The sequence below is a fragment of the Nannospalax galili genome, unplaced genomic scaffold (assembly GCF_000622305.1).
Source record: "Nannospalax galili isolate Female #2095 unplaced genomic scaffold, S.galili_v1.0 scaffold102, whole genome shotgun sequence".
In the NCBI taxonomy this organism is placed as follows: domain Eukaryota; kingdom Metazoa; phylum Chordata; class Mammalia; order Rodentia; family Spalacidae; genus Nannospalax; species Nannospalax galili.
Genome location: NW_008351958.1, coordinates 4402938 through 4426853, shown reverse-complemented (window position 1 = coordinate 4426853; position 23916 = coordinate 4402938). Strand labels below are relative to the sequence as shown.

General features: G+C 40.9%; 1 protein-coding gene across 3 annotated transcripts in view; it reads right to left on the bottom strand.

The window, feature by feature from the left end:
* Positions 1 to 23916, bottom strand: part of Ly96 (lymphocyte antigen 96) — a 45794-nt gene that overhangs the window by 13005 nt on the left and 8873 nt on the right. Inside the window, exons 2-5 of one of the 3 annotated variants that reach the window (XM_008848899.3) lie at positions 20441 to 20530; positions 16065 to 16193; positions 7029 to 7081; positions 3101 to 3218 (exon numbers count right to left, since the gene is read on the bottom strand). In XM_008848899.3, coding sequence (XP_008847121.1) covers positions 3126 to 3218; positions 7029 to 7081; positions 16065 to 16193; positions 20441 to 20530 — 365 coding nt within the window. In that variant the 3' untranslated portion in view covers positions 3101 to 3125. Of the gene's footprint in view, positions 1 to 3100; positions 3219 to 7028; positions 7082 to 16064; positions 16194 to 20440; positions 20531 to 23916 lie in introns of those variants that run through there. The other 2 variants (XM_029553982.1, XM_029553983.1) reach the window with 2 other exon arrangements.

Genomic DNA, 23916 nt, shown 5'->3' with positions numbered 1-23916 from the left:
CTGCTTAATTAGCTAAAAATGTATCTCACATTTGTTGTTTATCTCTGTTGCAAACTATGAACCTTCTTAGTCATTCATCTTTCATTCTCTAAGCTAGAAATTACTCTTCAGTCAGCTGGAGTGTCATGGAACCAACGGGATGAATTCTTTAAGATTCACCAACATAGACATAGAACTGGAGTCTCTGCAAGTTAGAAGTTTGACCAAGATTATACCTGAGGGCAGAGGTGGAGGTGGACCAGAAAGTCTCTTGACTTTTCTTCCCCTAAAACACTTTGTTGATGCAAAAATATAACTTTAACTCCAAAGGGGATAAAAGATAGTTTATTCTGTAACTAAATATGAGTGACCATGTCTGGGACCACAGATTTAGGTCACCCCAATTCCGTGTTCCAACATGGTAACAGTTTCAGGAAGTTTCTATAGGAACAGAGCAAAGAAAGCTATAAATCAAGACACTTTTCAAATACATTGGTGGAAACATCAAGAGAGGTTAGCTACAGCAAAGAGGGAAGCTCTGTTATAGGCTCAGATGCCATCTGATGACAGTCTTAGCTTTTGCGTTGGTGGAAGCTAGTGGTCTGCTAAATTAATACTAGTGTTCTACTGATACATTCCAATGATTTACCTAATAGCCACAAAAGACATTAGGTAATGTGCAAAGGGGGGTCATACATGGCTATTAAGAGGGCTAAAGAGAGCCCAAGATCATTTGGCTTTGGACATGCAGCATGTCAAACACTCCACAATCACTGAAATTCTAATCAGTTAATTGGCCTTGCAGAAGGTTCAGTTTGAAGGTGCAGCTTCCTTCTGGGAACATTAGTTCGTACTTTACATCACCAAAAAATGCTACCAGAATTGTTCTTTCCTTTTCCAATCCTCCTACAAATCAACATTTGTTTCATTTACTAGATATATAGTGAATGTCTTCCATGGGCAAGGCCCTGTGTTAACCAAGCAGGCAGGAAAATCAGTAGGCCAGGGCCTGAGCCTTCAATGAAGCTCCAGTCTACAGAGGAGATAACATGGATTATTACTTCAGCAACACAAAGCGAATATGATACAAGAAATGGTAAACTGGCACAGGTGTACCAAGGAAGGACACAACCACAACCTCCTTCAGGAAAGGGGGAAAGAAGAGAGAAGTGCTCCACCTAAGGCTTTATGGAGGACCTTTGCTTGCACAATTGGTAGGAAAGCAGTAGAGAGGAGGCCTCTGGGATACCACTTCCTATTATCCATAGCTTTGCATCACACTGGTGTCCAACACACAGACACAGGACCATCTTCACCCGTGGCTGCCTCCAAGTCTCCCAGATACTGCATCTTTCTCTGATGTTCTCTGTGGGCAGAGCATCTGGACAGAAGGCCCCAAACCACCATAGAAAAGTGGCATTTCTTGCAGAGAAATGACATTACTTCAGATCTAAGGGGTTCCTCCAGAGAGTCCAGTTATGGTATTGGGGGCTGTATTAGTTACTTTTCTGTTGCTGTGATAAAACACCATGACCAAGGTAACTTATACAAGGAAGAGTTTATTGGGCTTACAGTTCCAGAGGGATTAGAGTTCATCATGATGGGGCGGCATGGAGGCAGGAGACAGCTGGAGCAGAAAGCTGGGAGCTCACATTTTTATGCAAGCAAAGGAAACAGAGAGCCAGACTATAAATGGGCAAGCAATATACTCTCAAAGCCCCAATGATGTGTTTCCTCCAGGATGTCCACTCCCCCTAAAGGTTTCATGACCCTCCCCAGCAGCACCACAAATGGGAGTCCAAGTGTACCAATACTTGGAGTCTATGGGGAACATTCTCATTCAAACCACAGTGGCGTCGCTCACCACCTCAAGGATACCCAGCTAACTTCTAACCAATACTAGAAATGGGCTAAAAAGGGTCTTTCTCAGACATTGAAATTGTGCCCCCTAATTGTACTGAAAAAAATAAAAAGTCAGGAGTCATGAAGTCTCTCAGGCAGGTCGCGTACCGGTCAAGGATTCCAACTTGCCGATAAGTAAGTTTTATGGCCGAGACATCTGGCTTGCTGATAAGTAAGTTTCATGGCCGAGACATCTCCAACTCACTGATAAATAAGTTTTATGGTTGAGACATCTGGCTTAGTGATAAGTAAGCTCCCCGCTCTCCCTGTAGCATTTTGTAATAGTTTAAACTAACCAATAACCGCGTTTCTGCTTCTGTATCCTGCTTCTGCCCTATAAAAGTGCCAAACCCCAGCCTGTAGGCGCGCAAGTCCCCCGAGGAGACTTTGTGCCCACAGGTACCTGTGTACTAAATAAACCTCTTGCTGTTGCAACCTGAAGGCTGACTTGTCCTCTGTGGTTTCACTCTTACAGTACCTTTTTCCATCTGTTTCTAGAGATCTGTAAGAATAAACACCTCCCTCCATGATGTCTTTCCTGTGTCTTTATATCTTTCCATACCTGATTAAAATAGACACCAAAGATCTTTAAAGCAAGAACAATACTTTTGACCTGTCATCTCAGCATCCAGGAGGCTGAGGCAGAAAGATTAGAAGTTCAAGGCCAGGCCAGGATACATAGTTGAGACCATGATTCAAAGAAAAGTTTTTTAAATTTTATTTATTTATTTATTTATTATGTGTATGGGTGTTCTGCCTGCATATATGTAAGTGCACCACATGGGTCTGGAGAGATGGCTCAGTGGTTAAGAACACTGACTGTTCTTGCAGAAGACCCAGGTTCAAATCCCAGCACCCACATGGCAGCTAACAACTGTCCATAACTCCCCAGGGGATCCAACAGCCTCTTCTGTCCTCCATGGCCATTGCACGACATGGGTGCACTTACCTACATGCAGGCATAACACTCATACACATAAAATAAAAATTAAATAAATAAATAAATAAATAAAGTGTACCATGTGTGTACAATGCCTATGGAGGCCAGACCAGGGCATCAGATCCCCTGGATCTGGAGTTACAGATTGTGTGAGCCACCACACGAGTGCTGGGAACTGAACCCATATTCTCTGCAAGAGCAGCCAGTGCTCTTAACCACTGAGTCATCTCTCCAGTCTCAAAAAAAATTTTTTACAAAAGGAAAGAACAGAACTTTTGAAAAATAAAAATATATTCAATTTATTCTAATTGTTGTGGTGAATTATGGTAAAATTCAAACAAAACAGCTTTTCTTCAATATCACCCACGATGGCTTCTGCAACGCATGTGTATTGACCCTAAAGTGAGGAATAAGAAATGCAAACAATGCAAAATGTTAGATGCTACTACATCAAAGGCCTTCAGGTCAACGTTTTCTTAACAATAGAATACTATTTAAATTGAATCGGTACCAGTCATGATGGTACATGCCTTTAATCCCAGTGCTCTGAAGGGAGAAGAGCTTGAGGCCTACCTGGTCTACATAGCAAGTTCTAGGCCAATCAGGGCTACATAGTGAGTCCCTGCCTTAAAATAAAATATAGCTAAAAAATTCGAATTGGTTATTTTCTTGTGGTGAGGGGACTCAAACCCAGAGAGGACCTCATGTTTACCAGGCAAGCACTCTAGCACTGAGTTACATCCCAAACCCAATTATCACCATCTTACTTTTCTAATAAGATGAAATTCTTCAAGCCTTGTTTAAACTTATTTTTAGTGTGTATGTATGTGTGTATATGTTATGTGTGACCATGTGCATGCCACAGTACAAAGGTGGAGGTCAGGGGATAACCTGAGGGACTCAGTTTTCTCCTCTACCATATGGGTCCTGGGGATTGAACTCAGGTCATCAACCTTGGTGGCAGGCACCTTTACCCACTGAGCCATCGTGCCAGTTCCTTCATGCTTTTTAATCCACTGACCAGAATCCATTTGACTCCCAATTATAAAATGAGGATTTTTAGAATTTCTTAAAAGATAGCCTGCAAAGGGGGTGAGGGATAACTCAGAGGGTAAGAGCACTTGCCGTGCAAACATGAGGACGGACCTAGGTTCAAATCTTTAGAGCCTAAGTAAAAATCTGCCACCCCAGCACTAGAGGAGTAGAGACAAGAGGATCACTGGGATTTGCTGGCCACCAGCCTAGCTCCAGTTTTAGCAAAAGACACTGTCTCAAGGAAATAAGGCAGAGAGTAATAGAGCAGGACACCCATGTCCTCCTCTGTGCAAGTATCTCCCCACATTGCATACCTCTCTCTTTCTCTCTCTCTCTCTCTCTGGCTTCCTTGGGCACATAAACACACACACACACACACACACACATACACACACACACAAATAAATAAAAAAATAATTTTTAAAATAGCTTACAGAGGCTAGTGAGATGTCTCAGTGGGTAAAGATTCCTGCCATCAAGTCTGAAGATCAGAGTTTGATTCCCAGGACCATGTGGTAAAAGGAGAGAACTCCCACAAGTTTCCCTTTGACCCCCACAAGCATGTTATGGTATATATGTGCACACACATAAACATGCACACCCAAAATAAATAAATAAAATATAATAAAAGTAACATAAAGTTTTCAAAAATTATGTATCATCACAAAATAACTAAAAATATGTATTTCTAAAGTTTATTTTGAAAGTCACCCATACCCAGGTGTGGTGGCACACACCTTTAAAAAGCAGAGGCAGGAAGATCTATGAGGTCAAGCCCAGCCTGGTCTACATAGCAAAGTAAGTTCCAGACCTACTGGGACTACAGGGAGACCCTGTCTCAAAAAAAAAAAAAAAAACCAAAAGTCACCCATGCCAGGTATAGGCCTATAAATCCCAGCATTTCGGAGGTAGAGGCTAGAGCATCAAGAGTTCAAGGCCAATCTCAGCTACACAGTGAGTTCAAGACCAGTCTGAGCTACATGAGACCCTGCCTAAAAATAAAGATGGGAAAAAAAAACAAAACAGGGCTGGTGAGAAGGCCCATCAGATAGACACTTGCCGTGTAAATACACACCCACCCATAAACCATATACATGATTAAATAAATAAATGTAATTTTAAATTTTTTTTAAACTCACCCAAATTGAAAAACAAAAACACCACTAAGCATGGTGGGCACAAGCCTTAATACTGGCTGTCAGGAGGCCTCAGCAGGAGGATTGCCATGAGTTCAAGGTCAGCCTCAAAGAAAAAAAAAAAAAAAAAAAAAAAAAAAAAAAAAAAAAAACACTGGTACTCATTGAGGCAGTAGTTATTTTTACAAAAGACTAGATGTCTAAGCTAAGTGCTAAGTACCCAAGAAAAATCTTAAACAAAAATAAGCCTATAATTTATGTGGGTTTTTTTTTTTTTTGGTCTATTTGAGACAGGGTCTCCCTGTATCCCCAGCTGGTCTGAAACTATGTAGACCAGGCTGGCCTTGAACTCACAGAGATCCACCTGCCTCTGCCTCCCGAGTGCTGGAATTAAAGGCATCCACCACCACACTTGGCAATTTATTTATTTTTTATTATAAACAATGCATACAATGTATTATATCAAGTGAATAGTCATAAGGTTATTGATTTACCCACTATATCTGGCCAGTGTGTTCATTTAGAGACCATGAGCAGAGTAGAGATGAGCAAATGCTCACTACTTTAGATGTGTATGTTAGAAGAAAACAATGAAATGAAAAACAAAAAGCAAATAACTGTCTTACATGCAATTTTTCTGTGATCTACAGTAGGAAAAAAAAGCCAAAACACTTAAAATCAAAACTCTTGTAATCTAAATTTAAATAGCTATTCTTGCTTTGGCCATACCACCTGAATATGCCTGATCTCACATGAATAACTATTCTTTTTTTTTTAATTAAAAAAAAATTTTGTTATTTCAAACCTGGCGTGGTGGCGCAGAGGCAGAGGCAGGCGGATCTCTGTGAGTTCGAGGCCATCCTGGTCTACATAGTGAGTTCCAGGTCAGCTGGGGCCACAGGGAGACCCTGTCTCAAAAAAAACAAAAAAAAATAAATTTTGTTATTTTTATTTATGTATATGCATGTGTGCATGTTTGTCTATATGTGCATCCCATGCATAAAGTACCTGTAGTGGCCAGAAAAGGGTGCTGGATCCCCTGAAACTGGAGTTACAAGGCTTGTGAACCATCCAATGTGGGTGCTGGGAACTGAATTCGGGTCCTCTGCAGGAGCAGCAAGTGCTCTTAACTAGTAAGCCATCTCTAGCCCCCTTCTTTGTTTTTGGTGTTTATTTGTTTATTCATTTGTTTGTTTGTTGTATGAGGCTGGCCTCAAACTCACAGAGATCCACCTGTCTCTGCCTCCTGAGTGCTAGTATTATAAGCATGCCCCACCATGCCCAGCTGAATAGCTATTCTGTTGTTGTTGTTGTTGTTGTTGTTGTTGTTTATGTGTATGTGTATTCGTGTGTGTGTGTGTCTGTGTGTGGGTTTGTACATGTACATGAAGGTTGCTGAGCAGGCCAGAAGAGGGCATCAGATCTCCTGGTGCTAGAGTTACAGGCATTTGCGAACTGCCATGTGGGTGCTGGAAAGTGAACCCAGATCCTCTGTAAGAACAGCAAGTGCTCTTAACCACTGAGCCATCTCTCCAGCCCCCTGAACTTTTCTTAAAAATTGCAGATTGCAGCCAGGCGTGGTGGTGCACACCTTTAGTCCCAGCACTCAGAGGCAGAAGAGATGGGTCTCTGTGAGTTCAAGGCCAGCCTGGTCTATATAGTGAGTTTTAGGACAGCTGGGGCTACAGGGAGACCCTGTCTCAAGAAGACTAAATATATATTGCACATTGCTTACTTCACATTCTTAACATATTGCTGCAAAATGTTAAGAGCATACAAAATAGGGGCTGGAGAGATGGCTCAGCAGTTAAGAGTACTCCCTGCTCTACAGAGGAACAAGGTTCAGTTCCCAGAACCTACATAGTCACTAACAACCGTCCATAACTCCAGTTCCACAGAATCTGACAGCCTCTTCTGGCCTCCATAGGCATTGCGCACATGGGTACACTTATATACAAGCAAGCAAAACACTCATACACATAAAACAAATACAAAATATTTAAAAAAGAAAGTACAAAATAATTGTTGAACAATACCTTAGAAAATAGTATTCCTCTGAAGGAAAATGGCACTGTTGTATTCACAGTCTCTGCAAACAATATACAAAATACAAAACATTATTAATCATCCTTAGGTAATGTTTTTAATAGGAAGTGTACTTTTATAGAGTGCACTTACTACTGCCAGAAGCAGTTCTAAGCAAAGCTGTAGAGAACTAATGAATCTTATATTCTAGCTACTATCTTCCTATAGTGTTCTCAGCCCCCATCCCAAATACACACATACACACAACACACACACACACACACACACACACACACACACACCATACCAGAGTGTCTCCAGGCCCACTGTTCTCAATAATGAATGAATAAAAATATGCATCAAACTATATTACATATCTGCATCCTTGACCTTCAGAGATATTGCTTCACCTTTAGCTAGAGGTAACAGATAATAGTCTCCCTAAAGGCAGGAAAGATATTTCTTTTTGCTTTGCTTTGTTTCTGGTTTTGGCAATACTGAGGATTGAACCTGAGGCATCATGCATGCCTGGCAAGCACTCTACCAACTGAGCTATTTCTCCCAAGAGATGATTCAAACATAGCCAACAGCCAATCCAATCACACTACCAAGAAGCCTAATAATTCATCCTCTGTTTAAATAAGCAGGCACTATACTGGCCCTGCACAAGGCACAGGGCACAGAGGCAGATAAACAGAAAAAGCCAGACAACCAATTATTGAACTTGAAGTAGGGTAAGGATAGAAAGGTAGAAATTGTGGTCTTTTATTTCTAACATTTACTTTATTTATTTATTCATTGTGTGTGTGTGTGTGTGCGCGTGTGTGCGCGCGCACGTGCATGTGTGTGTATTTGGGTGCATGTGCCATGGTGCATGAGTAAAAGTCAGAGAACAACTTGTGAGTCAGTTCTCTCTTCCACCGTGTGGCTCCCAGAGATCAAACCCAGGTTGTCAGGCTCTGTAACAAGTACCTTTACCAGCTGAACAATGTCATGGACACAATTTGTTTTGTTGTGTTGTATTGTTTTGTTTTGTTTTGTTTTGAGACGGGGTCTGGCCACATAGCTGGCCTTAAACTCTCAATCATCCTGTCTCAGTCACCTGAAGGAGGGGATTACAGGCATGAACCACCATGACTAGTCTGAGATGTTTCTTGAGCTTGGTAAATTTTTATTTTTTTATATTTTATTTTATGTGTATAAGTGTATTGCCTGCCATGTATGTAAGTACACACCTATGTCATGCAATACCCACAGAGGTTAGAAAAGGGCATCAGGTCCCTGGAACTGGAGTTACTGATGGTTGTTAGTCATCATGTGGGTGCTGGGAATCGAACCTGGGTCTTCAGCAAAAACAGCCAGTGCTTTTAACTGCTGAACCAACTCTCCAAATCCCAATTTTTATATAGAAAAATAAATATAATGAATTTTGTCTTTATAATTTTAGATATTTAATGAAAGGCCGATGTGAAGGGCTGGAGAGGTGGCACCATGGTTAAGAGCACTGACTGCTCTTGCAGAGGACCCGGAGCTAGTCTATTAGGAACATATACATGGAAAGAAACTATTCCAAATACAGTATGGGATGAGAAGATGCAGGGAGGATAAAGGTGCTATAGGATTTGGGAAGAGTGATGGTACTGGGGCAGAACTGCTTGGGTTTGAATCTTATCTCCTCCACTAGTTTAAAGTGTAACCAAGGACAAGTCACTTCATTTCCCTGGCTCAGTGAACTGGCAGTGGGTAATAATACCTACCTTAGAATATTGTTAAGAGGCTTACATGAGTTAATACATGTTAAGTGCTCAGAGCAACACCTGGGGTTCAGGATTAAATGTACTAACATTAAATGCATGGATATTTGCATGCATGCAAAAAGGGATGGCCATGAAAAGAGACACAAGAGGAAAATGGTCATCTACAAACCAAGAAACACCTTAGGAATCCAGAAGCTTAGAGAAAGCCCTGGAAAAGATCCTCTCCTGCTGCCTTCAGAGGAAGCATGGCCCTGCTGCACTTTGATTGTATACATCTGTCCTCCAGAGCTTTAGACTCTAAATCTCTATTATTGTAAGCCTCCAGTTAGTGGTGTTTAGTTATAGCATCCTTGTACCCAAGATTATGGTAACAGGACCAGAAATTTATTGAATTTAAGATGCCTTGAAATAGACATTTATTTATGTGTAGATGTTTTAAAAGGAACAAGGGGAGAGGGTATATAAAAGTGGTGAAATTATGAGTAATTTTCATTTTATTTTTACTTTTCATATGCTAAAGACGTTTTATAACAAAAAAGAAAGCTATTTTTCTTTTTGGTCTTTTTGCGACAGGGTCTCCCTGTAGCTCCAGCTGCCTGGAACCCACTATGTAGACCAGGCTGGCCTCAAACTTACAGAGGATCCACCTGTCTTTGCCTCCCGCATGCTGAGATTAAAGGTGTGTGCCACCACGCCCAGCAGAAAGCTATTTTTAAAAATAGATATATGGTATTTGCAAATTTGAATCTCAGATTTCAAGGGTCTCTTGATACATCCGTGCTTCTTAAAGCAGAATGTCCTAAGCTCTGGACCCACTCAGCTGCCAGATGGACATGTTTACTTGAATGTTCCAAAATTACCTTAAGCTCAACATGCCCAAACCAGAAATTGTTATCTTTCTCTTTAAAACTCTGCCCCTTCCTTTATATACATCATCTCAAGTACAGGCACTTTAAGATGTGCAATCATCAGCCCTCAAGTGATTCTTTTTTATATAATCCTTGGCTGCCACAACAAATACCTTAGTATGTCCTGCCAATTCTGTCTGCCAATATGCTCTTCTGCCTCCTCCCCTCTGAGTCCAGGACTGCCATCTTTGTTCAGCTTAATGGCCTCTTGTACTATCTCCTGTCTCTTCCCCCTCAGTGCAAGTCACCTGCTCAGCTAACCCCCCACTTCCTCCCATATGGGCATGAGTTAGTTGCAAGAATGGAAATCTCATTCCATGGGATAAAGGCCAATCCCTGCCCCCTCTTCTAGGCTTATCAACAGCAATTCCTCACAAGCACATTCTGCTACTACAAAAGAAAAAGAAAACTCTCCAAATGACCAGGCTTTTGTGGCTAGATGTGCTGCATATAGGATCTCCTCTGCACAAACTGTTCCTCCCTCACTCTCTGATGGTCTCAGATTGAACACGCTACTAAAATACTCTGTAAAGATTTATCTGAGTTTTCCTGTCACACTTATTTGAAAACTACATAGGTAATACTGACAGCTTATGATTCTATTAGTATTTACGGCATTCTTTGTACATTTTGTCTTTGAGAACAGAGAGACTTTTTAAGGAAGGAGACCCAACCATCCAACTTTGGATCCCTAGAACCTCAGTCATGACCTGCTCAGTTTATGTCCAATAGACATTTGTTGGAAAGAGTGAAGAGGGAATAATGAGGCAGGTTAGGTTGATTCCTGCACATCTTAGATTTCAAGGAAATGAACCTGAAAATTCTGACAATATCAATACAATCCCTCCAGAGATTGTGTAAACCATTGTAAAATAGTGTACAAGAGAAGTGGACAGTATGAAAAACAAACAGTAATGGCTGGGTGTGGTGGCACACAACTTTAATCCCAGTACTCAGGAGGCAGAGGCAGGCAGATCTCTGTGAGATCGAAGCCAGCCTAGTCTACATGATGAATTCTAGACCTGCTGAAACCCTGTCTCAAAAAGACAAAAAAAAAAAAAGTAATGGATGGATGGGCTGTAAAGATGGCTTAGTGGTTAAGAGCACTGGTTGCTTGCTCTTGCAGAGGGCTCAGTTCCCTGCCACATGATTGTTAATGACCATCCACTTCCAGGGGGATCAGATACCCTCTTTCCAGGGGGAGGGGGATCTGACATCTGACACATTCTTCTGACCTCCATGGGCATTGCACACATGGGTACATTTCCAAACATGCAGGCAAAACACTCATACATATAAAATTAAACAAATAAAAATAGTCAGTGGGCTAGGGCTGGAGAGATGGCCCAGTGGTTGAATGCATATTGTTCTTATAGAGGACCCAGATTCTGTTTCAAGCACCCACATGGGGCAGTTCGTAATTGTCTGTAACTCCAACTCCAGGGGACCCTCTTCTAGCCTTTTCAGGCACCTGCATTGATACACAAATTCCCAGACTAAACACAAATATACATGTAATTAAAAAAACAAAACCTATTTTTTTTTGGTCGTTTTTTTTTTTTTTTGGTCTTTTTTTTTTCAGTTTTTTGTTTGTTTGTTTTTTAAACAAAACCTTTTTTAAAAGAGTTAGTTAAGGGGGCTGGAGAGATGGTTCAGCAGTTAAGAACACTGGCTGTTCTTGCAGAAGACCCAGGTTCAAATCCCAGCACCGACATGGCAGCTAACAACTGTCCTTAACTCCAGTTCCAGGGGATTTGACAGTCTCTTCTGTCCTCCTCAGGCATTGCATGACATGGGTGCAGTTACCTACATGCAAGCAATACACGAATACACATGAAATAAATTAATTAATAAAATATTTTTAAAAGAATTAATAGTTTTCCAAATAACCACAGACTCATTTCTGAACTGCATACATTGTTTTTCTTAATTGCAAGATGACAGGAACAAGAGAGGATTTCCACTCTGACCATTCTACTAGGGTTTTTTTGTTTGGTTGGTTGGTTGGTTTTTTGTCTTTTGAGACAAGGTCTCCTTATAGCCCCAGCTGGCCTGAACTTGCTGTGTAGACCAGACTGGCCTGGATCTCTTTCTCTACCTCCCCAGTGTTAGGATTAAAGGCATGCACCAACATGCCCAGCTCCTGTACTAGACCTTTTTAGATATATCTCTAATCCTTAACAGCATGCTATATGAGTTTTGCTATCTCCATTTTACCAATGAGGAAAGGGAGGCTGAGATAATAACTCTCCAAGTTCATATTGCTGAAGGCAGAAAAGCTGTGACACAGACCCTGGTCTTTTTTACATTGAGCCCAGACACATATGTAATGCTACTCAACAGTCTGCAAATGGTTTAAAGGTGGCAGACACTTCAAAATGCGTTGGAAAAATTGGCTAGCAAATATAGCCAGAAGCTTCACTTGCATAGCAAGCCTGCTGGTTTTCTTAGAAAGTAAATTTTTAAGTTATTGGCCTCATAGAACAAAATGTGGGCCTTTTTGTTAGGAATTTTTCTCTTGTTTCATTAATTCTTCATCCTTCCAATTTTGTCCCATTTACAGCCTAATTTATGTTGTGTTACTAAGTTTAATGTATGTATAAAAGCTATCTTACATTCTCTTTTAAATAAGACAGGTCACAGGATAGGTTTGGTGGCATGCGCCTTTAATCCCAGCACTTGGGAGGCACAAACAGGTGGATCTCTAAGAGGCCAGCCTGGTCTACATAGTGAGTTCCAGGCCAGCCAAGGCTACATAATGAGACCCTGTCTCAAAAAAGAGATAGGTCACAAGTTAGTGGTGAATAATTAAGGAAAGAGTACTTTTTTATTTTTTAACTTTTGTTTTATCTTATGCATATGAGTATTTGCATGTATGTAAGTGTACATGTGCGTACAGTGCCTGCGGAAGTCAGAAGAGGATGTTGGATCCCCTCAAACTGGAGTTACAGAGGATTGTTAGCTGAAACTGGATCCTCTGCAAGAGCAACCAATGCTCTTAACCACTGAGCCATCTCTCCAAACCCCAAGAGTACTCTTTAAAAGTTAATAAAGTCAGGCATGGTGGTGCATGCCTGTAGTCCCAGCACTCAGGAGGCAGAGGCAGACAGATCTCTGTGAGATAGAGGCCAGCCTGGTCTACATAGTGAGCTCCAGATCAGCTGAGGCTGCAGGGAAACTCTGTCTCAAAAAAGCCAAAAATAAAAGTTAATAAAACAAGTATAAATTTTTACCTAATAAAAAGTTGACTTTAACTTAATTTTTAAAGTTGTAATAAGCCAGGTGTGGTGACACACACCTTTAATCCCAGCACCTGGGAGGCACAGGCAGATGGGTCTCTGAGATTGAGGCCAGCCTGGTCTACAAAGTGAGTTCCAGGCCAACTGGGGCTACAGGAAGACCTTGTCTCTAAACAAACAAACAAATAAATAAATAAAATTATAATAATGAATGCTAACAAGAGAGATTAAACTAAATGTCATAATGCTGAGTGCTGAGTGCTGAGAGGTCAAATCAGTTGTATGATATATAAAATGGTACAATACTTTAGAAAAACAGTTCGGATTATACAATTATAATTGTAAATATGGGGCTGGAGAGATGGCTCAGCAGTTAAGAATACTGACTGTTCTTGCAGAAGTCCCAGGTTCCAATCCCAGCACCCACATGGCAGCTAACAACTGTCTGTAACTCCAGTCCCAGGGGATCTGACAGCTTCTTCTGACCTCTGCGGGCATTGCATGACACGGGTGCACTTACCTACATGCAGACAATACATGCATACACATAAAATAAAAATAATTTTTAAAAATTATAAATAAGTTCAAGCTGTTTGACCCCAGAAATCTCTCTGGAAGTTATCTCTAACTCCTTCTAAGTATAGAAATATTCAAATATAAATAAGAAAAACAATAACTAGAAATAAATACATTATATTATTGTTACAGTTTGAATGTGAAATGTCCCTCATAGATTCATGTGTTTGCATGCTTGCCACACACACACACACACACACACACACACACACACACACACTGGTGGTGCTGTTTGGGGAAGTTGTGGGTTCTTTGGGCAATGGGGACTAGATGGAGGAACTGGCTCTCTCAGGAGGCAGGCCTCCGGTTTTATAGACCTGCAGTACTTCCTGGCTCTGCTTCCTGATTTGCCCAGATGTGAGCTGAGAGACCTGAGTGACTCCATCTTGGATAAAACCTCCATGGGATTGACCCAGCCCTGAATCCTGTTCCAGGTGAAACCACAAAAAAAACACACACACAAAAAGTATACTTGGAACGGATAGAGAACAACTCCCCCGCCAACGGTCAATTAACCAGGGACAGAAAAGTACTAAAAGTCAGATGTCTTTTCGGATTTCCTGAAGCCAGCAGTTTATGGTTTGGCACTGGGCTGCAACCAATCAGATGCTTGCCAGGCTGGAGACCCCCTACTCCCCTACTTGCTGAACTTGCTGAAATACACCTATAAAAACCTGTCTCTCAAAGCAAGGAGTCTCACATCTGAGATCCGCTAGGTCAGTGATAGAGTGAGTCCAAGCTTAAGCTTGTAATAATAAAAAACCCTTGTGTGTTTACATCGGTTGCCTCCTTGGTGATCTTTGGGGTCTTGCAAACTCGGCACAACAGAGCAAGTACTCACTGCCACAGCTATGATATCCTCTTACTGCCATACCTCCTTGGCACGGTGGACTGACCCCCAGACCATGAGCCAAAATAAACTCTCCCTTAAGTTGCTCCTTGTCAGGTATTTGGTCACAGCAATGAAAAAAAAATAGCTAATATAATTATTCATAATAGTGAAAGCAGTAAAAGGAAGCTAAATGTTAAGTGAGTTATATATACTTACATATTATACAGAGAGACAGCTCACACCCACCAAGTGAGATGTCTCTCTGTATAATGTGTTTTGCCCTAGTTTTTTATGACACATGAAGTGGCTATTCAGGGAGTAAAACTAATTTTTAGAAAGAAAGTAAAAACTTCAGCTGAGCATGATGGTGCAGGCCTTTAATCCCAGCACTTGGGAGGCAGAGGCAGGCAGATCTCTGTGAGTTCAAGGCCAGCCTGGTCTACATAGTGAGTCCCAGGCCAGCTGGGAAAAAGAAAGGAAGGAAGGAAGGAAGGAAGGAGAAAGGGAGAGAAAGAAAGAAAGAAAGATGAAAGAAAGAGAGAGAAAGGAAGAGAGAGAGAGAGAGAGAGAGAGAGAAAGGAAGGAAGGAAGGAAGGGAAAAAGAAAGAGAAATTTGAAGTACAGTATACTTACAACTGCATAAGCAATATCCATGCATTAAAAAAACGCAAGAAGAAAATACTCCAAAATGTTTTTAGAACTATGTTCTATCACTATTTTATTGTCTTACTTTCAATGTTTATTAATGTAGCAGTATATTTATAGACTTTTAAAGTATTTTATATACTCACTTAAAATTACTATGGAAAAATGTATGACTTTGGATTAAGTGGCATTTTAAGTTCTACATTTGAAGATTCTGTTGATAATTACCAGGTGGAGAGGGCCAAAGATATAGCTCAATGGTAGAGTATATGCCTCGCATATGTGGGGCCCCAGTTTCATGGTCTAATATAGCTCCCTCTCCCCGCAAAAAGTATACCCAAACATAACAGCACAAAGATTAGGAGTTTGAGGCCAGCCTTGGCTACATAGAGAGTCTAAGGCCATCCTGGGCTACATGAGACTCTGTCTCAAAAAAAAAATCAATAACTATAATACAAACAACAATTCTAGGGTTGAGGGGCTGGAGAGATGGCTCAGCGATTAAGAACACTGGTTGTTCTTGCAGAAGACACAGGTTTGAATTCCAGCACCCACATGGCAGCTAACAACTGTCTGGTAACTCCAGTCCCAGGAAATCTGACAACCTCTTCTGACCTCTGCAGGCATTGCACGACACGTGTGCACTTACCTACATGCAGGCAATACACACATACACATAAAATAAAAATAATAAATTTTTCTAAAAGTTAAAAAAACAATTCTAGGTTGAAATAAAGGGGAGGGGGTAATCTTTAAAGAAACCAATGTAGTTACATAGCAAAATCTGAGATGTCACCACAGAAACAACATGTACAATGTTTAGAAAAAGGTGTTGGTAACCAAGAATAAATGTAAAATGTTCAACTGAACAAGGTCAAAATTTTAATATTCCTTCAAATGCACCCATGTAGTGTCATCTTAGTAACAATGGATGAACATAATTATAAAATGTTTATGGTGCTAAGAGTAAAACTTTGGAGGGACCTGAAGAATTATTACTAGTAAAGGAACTTAGTGTTTTCAGTGTTTCCGTGACATAATGGTTTCATATAGAATTTTTGTCTATTCTTTCAGTACACAGTTTGCTTACCTCCCTTCAGAGCGCTGCAAAAGGAATAATCATCGTCATATCCTCGACAAATGACTTCTTTGCGCTTCGGCAGTACCATGGAGTTGAGATTGATGAAGAGATTGAAATATAATTTTTTTATATCTCTCCCTTAGAAAGAAAAAGTTCCATTAGTCCCTTAAATCAGATGTTCTTTTGTATAGAATATTTATTATGCATGTACTATGCATCTTATGCTTTTTTCTTATATTACCTCATTTGATCATCATAGCTATCTATGAGGCGTTATTACCCTTGTTCCGAAGATAAAGCTGAAGTTCTTTTTTAATATATTTTATTTATTATTTTTATTTTATGTTATGAGTGCATTGCTTGCATGTATGTAAGTGTATCTGTGTCGTGCATGTCCATGGATTTCAAAGGAGGGCATCAGAGCCTCTGGTACTGAAGTTATTAGCCACCATGTGGGTGCTAGGAACTGAAACCAGGTCCTCTGCAAAAGCAGCCAGTACTCTTAACTGCTGGCTATCTCTCCAGCCACAAAACTGAAGTTCTAAGAATGCAACTTTGTAGCAAAATAGAATGTTCCACAGTAACAACTGTAAAATACGCCTAAAAAGTGAGAAATGGTTAGAACTTTATGGAGGAAAACCATCAAACAAAGACATAAATTTTTCAGTTTTAGTCAGTTCTCCCAGAAAATTCAAAGGAAAGGGTCAGGGAAAAATCAATATCACTTTTGGAGTATAAATAAAAGATTTCTTAAGAAATAAAGTTGATGGGCTGGAGAGATGGCACAGAGGTTAAGAACACTGGCTGTTCTTGCACAGGAGCCAGGTTCAATTCCCAGCACCCACATGGCAGCTATCAACTATCTGTAACTCCAATTCCAAGGGATCTGACACCCTCTCTGACCTCCTAGGACATTGCATGACACAAGTGCACTTACACACATCCGGGCAATACACTCATACACATAAAAAATAATAAATAAAAGAAAATTTTAAAAAAGAACAGTAGCTGCTCTTGCAGAGGACCCGGTTCAGTTCCCAGCATCCACATGGAGGCTAACAACCATCCATAACTCCAGTTCCAGGGGATCCAACACTCTCTTCTGTCCTCTGTGAGCATTGTACAACATGGATGCATATACATACATGCAGGCAAAACATGCATACATGTAAAATTAAAATTTACAAAAAAACAGGGGTCCCACTGACTCTCTAAAAGCAGGATTGTGCATATATAGAAGTGAAAGAGCTGTTTTCACCAGGAATTCCTGGAGACACAGGACCAGGACTGTGTGCTACATAACCGCAGGCAATACAATTGTGTGATGACAATGATAAACAAAGGACTTCCTTCTGAGTCTCCATGAAACTCAGCCTGATCCCAGTTTTCAGTGACTCAAGGAAATGAAGTTCCGTTTTGACATCTCAATGGATTATATCTTGAGAAGACTTTGGCCTTGGACATCATTGTGATCATGTTATGAACCATGGTCACAATGAGGACCACTTTTGAGGCTTAGCTGGTCAGGAATGGCAATGTGGGCGTGAGAGTGAGAGATGAGGAACATGATGGCCATCATGAGGAAACAAAAAGATTTGATTCATGAAATTTGATTCATGCTTGTAATTATAGCTTTTACTAAATTTAAATAGAAATAAAACCATAAAATAAGTCTGGTTTTATGAATGTGCCTCACACTTTATACAACGATTATAGTACATTCTAGGGAAACTCAGATCATAATTGCAAAGTGCTATAAAAATAACTAAATAATTCTTTTGTTCCTGAATTCTATAATTTGTTATATGCTATTTAGAAAATGACTGAAGTATTTGTGGTGGCAATGGAGGGATGCCACTCAAAATTCCTCGCCAAAAATACTGTTTTAAGAAGAGTGGTAGACACCCATGGCAGTATCCTTCTATCATCATCACTTGAATTATGCTGAGAAGTGATAAGCCATAATAAAGAAGAAAAACAAGATAGAACACAGAGCAAAACCCAGTGGCTTCTTTCATCATCACTACATTTTTTCTCTAGAAAGATCCCCCTTCTCCTATCCTGAGTATTGGACCCAAGGTGTCACACCAGCAAGGCAAGCATCTACTACTGAGCTACATCCCCAAACAGGTCATGTTTAAGAATAAAGAGTCTGAACCAGGCGTCGTGGCACACATCTTTAATCCCAGCACTTGGGAAGCAGAGGCAGGTGGATCTCTGTGAGTTTGAGACCAGTCTGGTCTACATAGTGAGTTCCAGGCCAACTGAGGGTATAGGGAGACCCTGTCTCAAAAATAATAAAATAAAATATAGACTCTGGACTAGGCATGGTGATACATTATGCCTTTAATCTGAGCACTCAGGAGGCAAAGACAGGCGGATCTCAGTGAGTTTGAGGCCAACCTGGTCTATGTAGAGTTCCAGGTTAGCTAGTTCTCCATAGTGAAACTCTGTCTCAAAAAGAAATAATAATAAAAATAAAAAATAATAAAAAGTTCTGACTTGCTGACACACAGGTCTTACACTAGCAGAAGCACAACATTCCTCACCAGATGAATAGCTAATGACAAAGGCTATACATTATTAGAAGTCTGAAGTTATTCCCATGATCTTGGGAAATCCATACAACTGTGAGTTGGTCTAGAATATAGCAAAGGTGACAAATTATCACTTTCTTGATTAGACCACATAAGATTATGACTTCAGTCTTGTAACCCTTTGCCAGTTCTGATGAAGCAAGCAGCTATGTTAAAAAGACCCACGTGCCAAGCGACCAAGGAATAGTCAGTAGCCAGAATCCAGAAACAGAATACTGCCAACAGCCATATAAGCTTAGAAAAAGATCCTAGCCAGGCTGGAGAGATGGCTCAGCAGTGAAGAGCTAAGCTGGCTGTTCTTATAGAAGACTTGGGTTCATATCCCAGCACCCACATGGCAGCTAACAATCATCCATAACTCCAGTTCCAGGGGCTCCGATGACCTCTTCTGTCCTCCATGGGTGCTGCATGACATGGGTGCACTTACACACATGCAGGCAATACACTCATACACATAATTTTTTTTAAAAAAAGAGAATAAGCCGGACAAGGTTGCACATGGCTTTAATCCCAGCACTCAGGAGGCAGAGGCAGGTAGATCTCTGTGAATTCAAGGCCAGCCTGGTCTATATAATGAGTTCCAGGCCAGCTAGGACTACAAGGATACCCTGTCTCAAAAAAAGAACAAAAGACCAAAAAAAAAGAGAGAGAAGCAAAGTTTGGGGACTGAAGAGATGACTCAGCAGTTAAGAGCACTGACTGCTCTTATGGAGGACCAGGGTTCCATTCCCAGCACCCACATGGTGGCTAACAACCATCCGTAACTCCAGCTCCAGGGGATTCAATGCCTTCTTCTTACCTCCGTGGGCATTGCACGACACAGGCGCACTTACATACATGCAAGCAGTACACTCATACACATGAAAAATAAAGGCCAGGCATGGTGGTGCACATCTTTAGTTCCAGCACTTGGGAGGCAGAGGCAGGCAGATCTCAAGGTGAGATCAAGGTCAGCCTGGTCTACATAGTGAGTTCCAGGCCAGATGGGGCTACAGGGGACCCTGTCTCAAAAAGACCAAAATAAATAAAATAAATAAAGCAAAAAGAAAAATATCCTTCCCTAGTTTAACCTTCAGAAGAGACCCAAGTCCTGGTCAACATCTTGACTGTAGCTTTAAGGGAGACCCTGAAGTTGACACAAGTAAGCTATGCCCAGACTACCATCAACAGGGCAATAAATGTGTGCTGTGTTAAGCCACTAAGATTAAGAGCATGGTAATTTACTATATGGCAATAGATAATAAACACAGCTATATTCAGAGTACAATGATTTTTCATTGATATTTTTTAATTTTTCAATTTTTATTTTATGTGTGGAAATGTTTTCCCTGCATGTATGCAAGTGTACCCCTGTCATGCAATGCTCACGGAGAGACCAGAAGAGGGCATTGGCTCCCTTGGAACTGGAGTTACAGATGGTTGTTAGCCACCATGTGGGTGCTGGAACCCAAACCTGGGTCCTCTGCAAGGGTAGCCAGTGCTCTTAACCACTAAGCGATCTCTCCAGCCAGCCCCCAGTATTTCTTTTTTGAGGTTTATTTTATTTTTGTGTACACAGGGTATGTAAATGTGTGCATGCAGGTATCTGTGGAATCCAGAAGAGGGTACTGCCTCCCCTGGAACTGAAGTTACAAGCAATTGTGGGCCACTGACATAGGTGCTCGGCACTGAACTCAGGTCCTCCACAAGAACTGTAAGTGGTCTTAACCACTGAACCATCTCTCCAGCCCCATTCTTAATATTTCTTGAACCCTTTAACTGATTACAAAAGCAAACGCTTGTACTTACTTGGAATGAATACAATATGCAAAATTCCATTGGTTCCCTTCAGTGTTATACAGGGTTCAGCACTAATTGAAATAGGGAATTTTATGTTATCTAAAAGGAATAAAGAAAATGCCAATAAGTTATCATAAATAACCTCCAATAATACAACACTCTGAATACCAGCTCCCTTTTTTATATTAAAAAGCATATAATAAGAACAACTGAGGGTGGGTAGAAATATCTAAGTCAGGTGTGGTAGTGCACACCTTTCATCCCAGCACTCAGGAGAAAGAGGCAGACCTCTTGAAATCAAGGCCAGCCTGCTCTACATAGTGAGTTCCAGGCCAGCAGTGGCTACAGGAAGACCCTGTCTCAAAAAGACCAAACAACAACAACAACAAAAATCTCTCTCCAAAAGAGAGTTACCCACACAAGCACAGTTCATAAATGCCTTCTGTAAAAAATTAAGAACCAAATAAAAGACTACAGAAGAATATAAACTATACTCACCAAAATCGTTAGAAAGATTCCTCTCTCTGAAGTCCTTTGCCGTAGCACAACATCAAACAGAGACTCCCCAACTCCCACTTTCACCCAGGAGAGAGGAGAAATTCGTATGCATGTCCAGTACCCTAAGTCTTCCAAGGCAGCTCCCCAAAAGACTGGATTCTAGTTTGCATGTCTTGGAGTGCTGATAAGCTTGGTCTGGCACTGTCTAGGCACACAGAAAAGACTGAAGGTCTGGAGATAGATGTTACTGATCCTCCCCTCTGCTCACTGGCATAAGCAGATGAAAAATTCCAGCTCTCAGCTTTTCCATAGGAAGATAAAGAGTTGATATATTCCTCTAGGATATCAAAATCTCCAGGAATCAAAAAGTAATTAGTACCTGTCTCACTAATCCTGGAGTAATGATGAATGTGGCACAGTCTATCTGGGGTGGAAGATATTTGCTGGAACTGCAAGATGTCTGTTCAATAAATTCAAGTTGAGCTGGAGATGTAGCTCAATGTTAATTAAAATGCCTGCCTACCATTCACAAGGTTCTAGGTCCAAGCCCCGGTACCATTAAATAAATTCTCTTAAAAACATTTTATTTAGACAACCCCCCAGCCTCTTTCCTGGATACCAGGGCTGACCTCCTGGCCTGGATCCACCACTGCTTTCCTGATCCCTTGCATCCAGACGAACCCAGTTCCTTCTTTCAGTCCCCAGGAGCCCTCTGGGCCGGGTCCCATGCTCACCTCCCTCTGCTTCCCTGGGCCTGCACAACCCTTCAGCCTCTCTCCCAGGTAAGTTCATCAGGTCCTCCAACTTGACTCACCCTCATTCATCCCCCATCTCCCCCACCCATCTCTCCTCCTAGCTTGGGCACTGTCCCATTCCTTGTCTTGGCACACCAGACACCAGGGAACTACCACTGCTTCCTGATCCTTTGCATCCAGACCAACCCAGTTCCTTTTCGAGGTCCCCAGGAACCCTCTGGACATGCCTCTGCCCCCACCCCTCCCCAGCTCTGCCCCCCCTGAGGTGCACAACCCACCAGCTTCTTTCCTGGACACCAGGGCTGACCTCTCCACTTCCTGATCTTTTGCATTCAGACCAAGCCAGTTCCTTGCTGCAGTCCCCAGGAGCCCTTGGGGCCTCATCCTGCCCCCTCTCCCTTTTCCACCAGCACAGCCACGACCTTCCCTAGACCAGCATCTTTCCTGGGTCGTTTTCCCAGGCCAGTCCAACCCGCAAATCCCTAAGGACAACATCTTTCATAGAGGGATCCAAACCTTAGGAAAAAGACTGAGAGCTTCTTACTTGGGCCTCTGTGGGAAATCCTGAAGACAAAAGCAATCTTGCCACTCCAATATAAAATCAAAAGAGAGAACAGGAAGCTTAGCCAAACCAGCTTTTCATACCCAAAAAGTAAACCACCAAGGCACATAAAGTTTACAAAAAGAAGCAGACCTAAACTTGAAGACTTGAGTCTCACACAAGAATCATAAACTACAAGAGAAATTCACATTTTTAGGAAAAAATAGTAACATGAAAAACCAAAATAACATAGCCCTACCAAATACCAATAGTCCTCTAGGGGAGTACAATGAGAACCCCCTAGAGATAATGCAGGACATGGAACTCAAAAGAACAATTATAAACATGATAAAAGAATTCAGTGAATTTAAAGAACACAAACACAAATCAAAGAACTGAAGGAAGATAGGGATAAACTTCTGAAAGAAATCAGAAAACAGCTAGAAATGTTGAAGAATACTCAGGCTGAAATGAAGTAGGAAGTAAAACACTCAGTAAGCCAATTAGAAACGAGAGGAGAAAGTCTCACCAATAGGATGAATGAAATAGAAAACCATATCAAGACTGGAAGATAAAGTGGATGAACTAGACCACTCAAGAAAAGAGTATGAAAAATTTAAGAAAGCACAAGAATGGAATATGTAGAAATTGTGTGACACCATAAAAAGACCAAATTTACGAATCATAGGCATACAGGAAGGAAAAGAATTACAAGATAATGGCATGGACCAGATCCTCAACAGAATCATAGAAGAAAATTTCCCCAAATTAAAGAAAGACATGCCCATACAAATACAAGAAGCATATAGAACCCCAAACAGACAGGACCAGAAAAGAAACACTCCATGGCACATCATAGTAAAAACACTAAGCATACAGAACAAAGAGACAATACTGAAAGCTGCAAAAAAGAAACAACAAGTCACATATAAAGGAAAACGCATTAGGAATACAGCTGTCTTTTCAGTGCAAACTATGAAAGCCAGAAGAGCCTGGACCAAAGTATTCCCAGTTTTAAATGACCACAGATGCCAACCCAGATTACTATACACAGCCAAAATGTCTATTATAGTCAAAGGCGAAAGAAAAAGCTTCAATGACATAAATAGGCTGAAGGAATTCATATCCACAAAACCAGCCCTTCAGAGAGTTCTGGAAGCAATATGAAGAGCTGAAGAAAGGAATGACTATACCCAAGGGGTTTCGGAAAGAAATTCAATGAAGGTATAACTGTGGTAAAGTACAGTTGTACCAAGAATGTGAACAGAAATAAAAATGACAGGATTCAATACACATCTTTCATTAATAACTTTAAATATTAATGGATTGAAATCCCCAGTCAAAAGACACAGACTAGGTGAATGGATTAAGAAACAAAACCCATCTTCTTGTTGTCTACAAGAAACTCATCTCACTTTCAAGGACAGGCAATATCGTAAGGTGAAAGGATTTTAAAAAATATACCAAGCAAATGGTACTAAGAAAAAAGCAGGCATTGCAATTCTAATATCTGATAAAATAGACTTTAAACTAAAATTCATCAGAAGAGATAAAGAGGGCCACATCATTATGATCAAAGGAACAATAAACCAAGAAGATATTACAAACATGAATGAACATATATTCACCAAACTCCAGATTAATCCCAACTCATTAATAATAGGGGACTTTAATACCCCACTGTCTCCAGT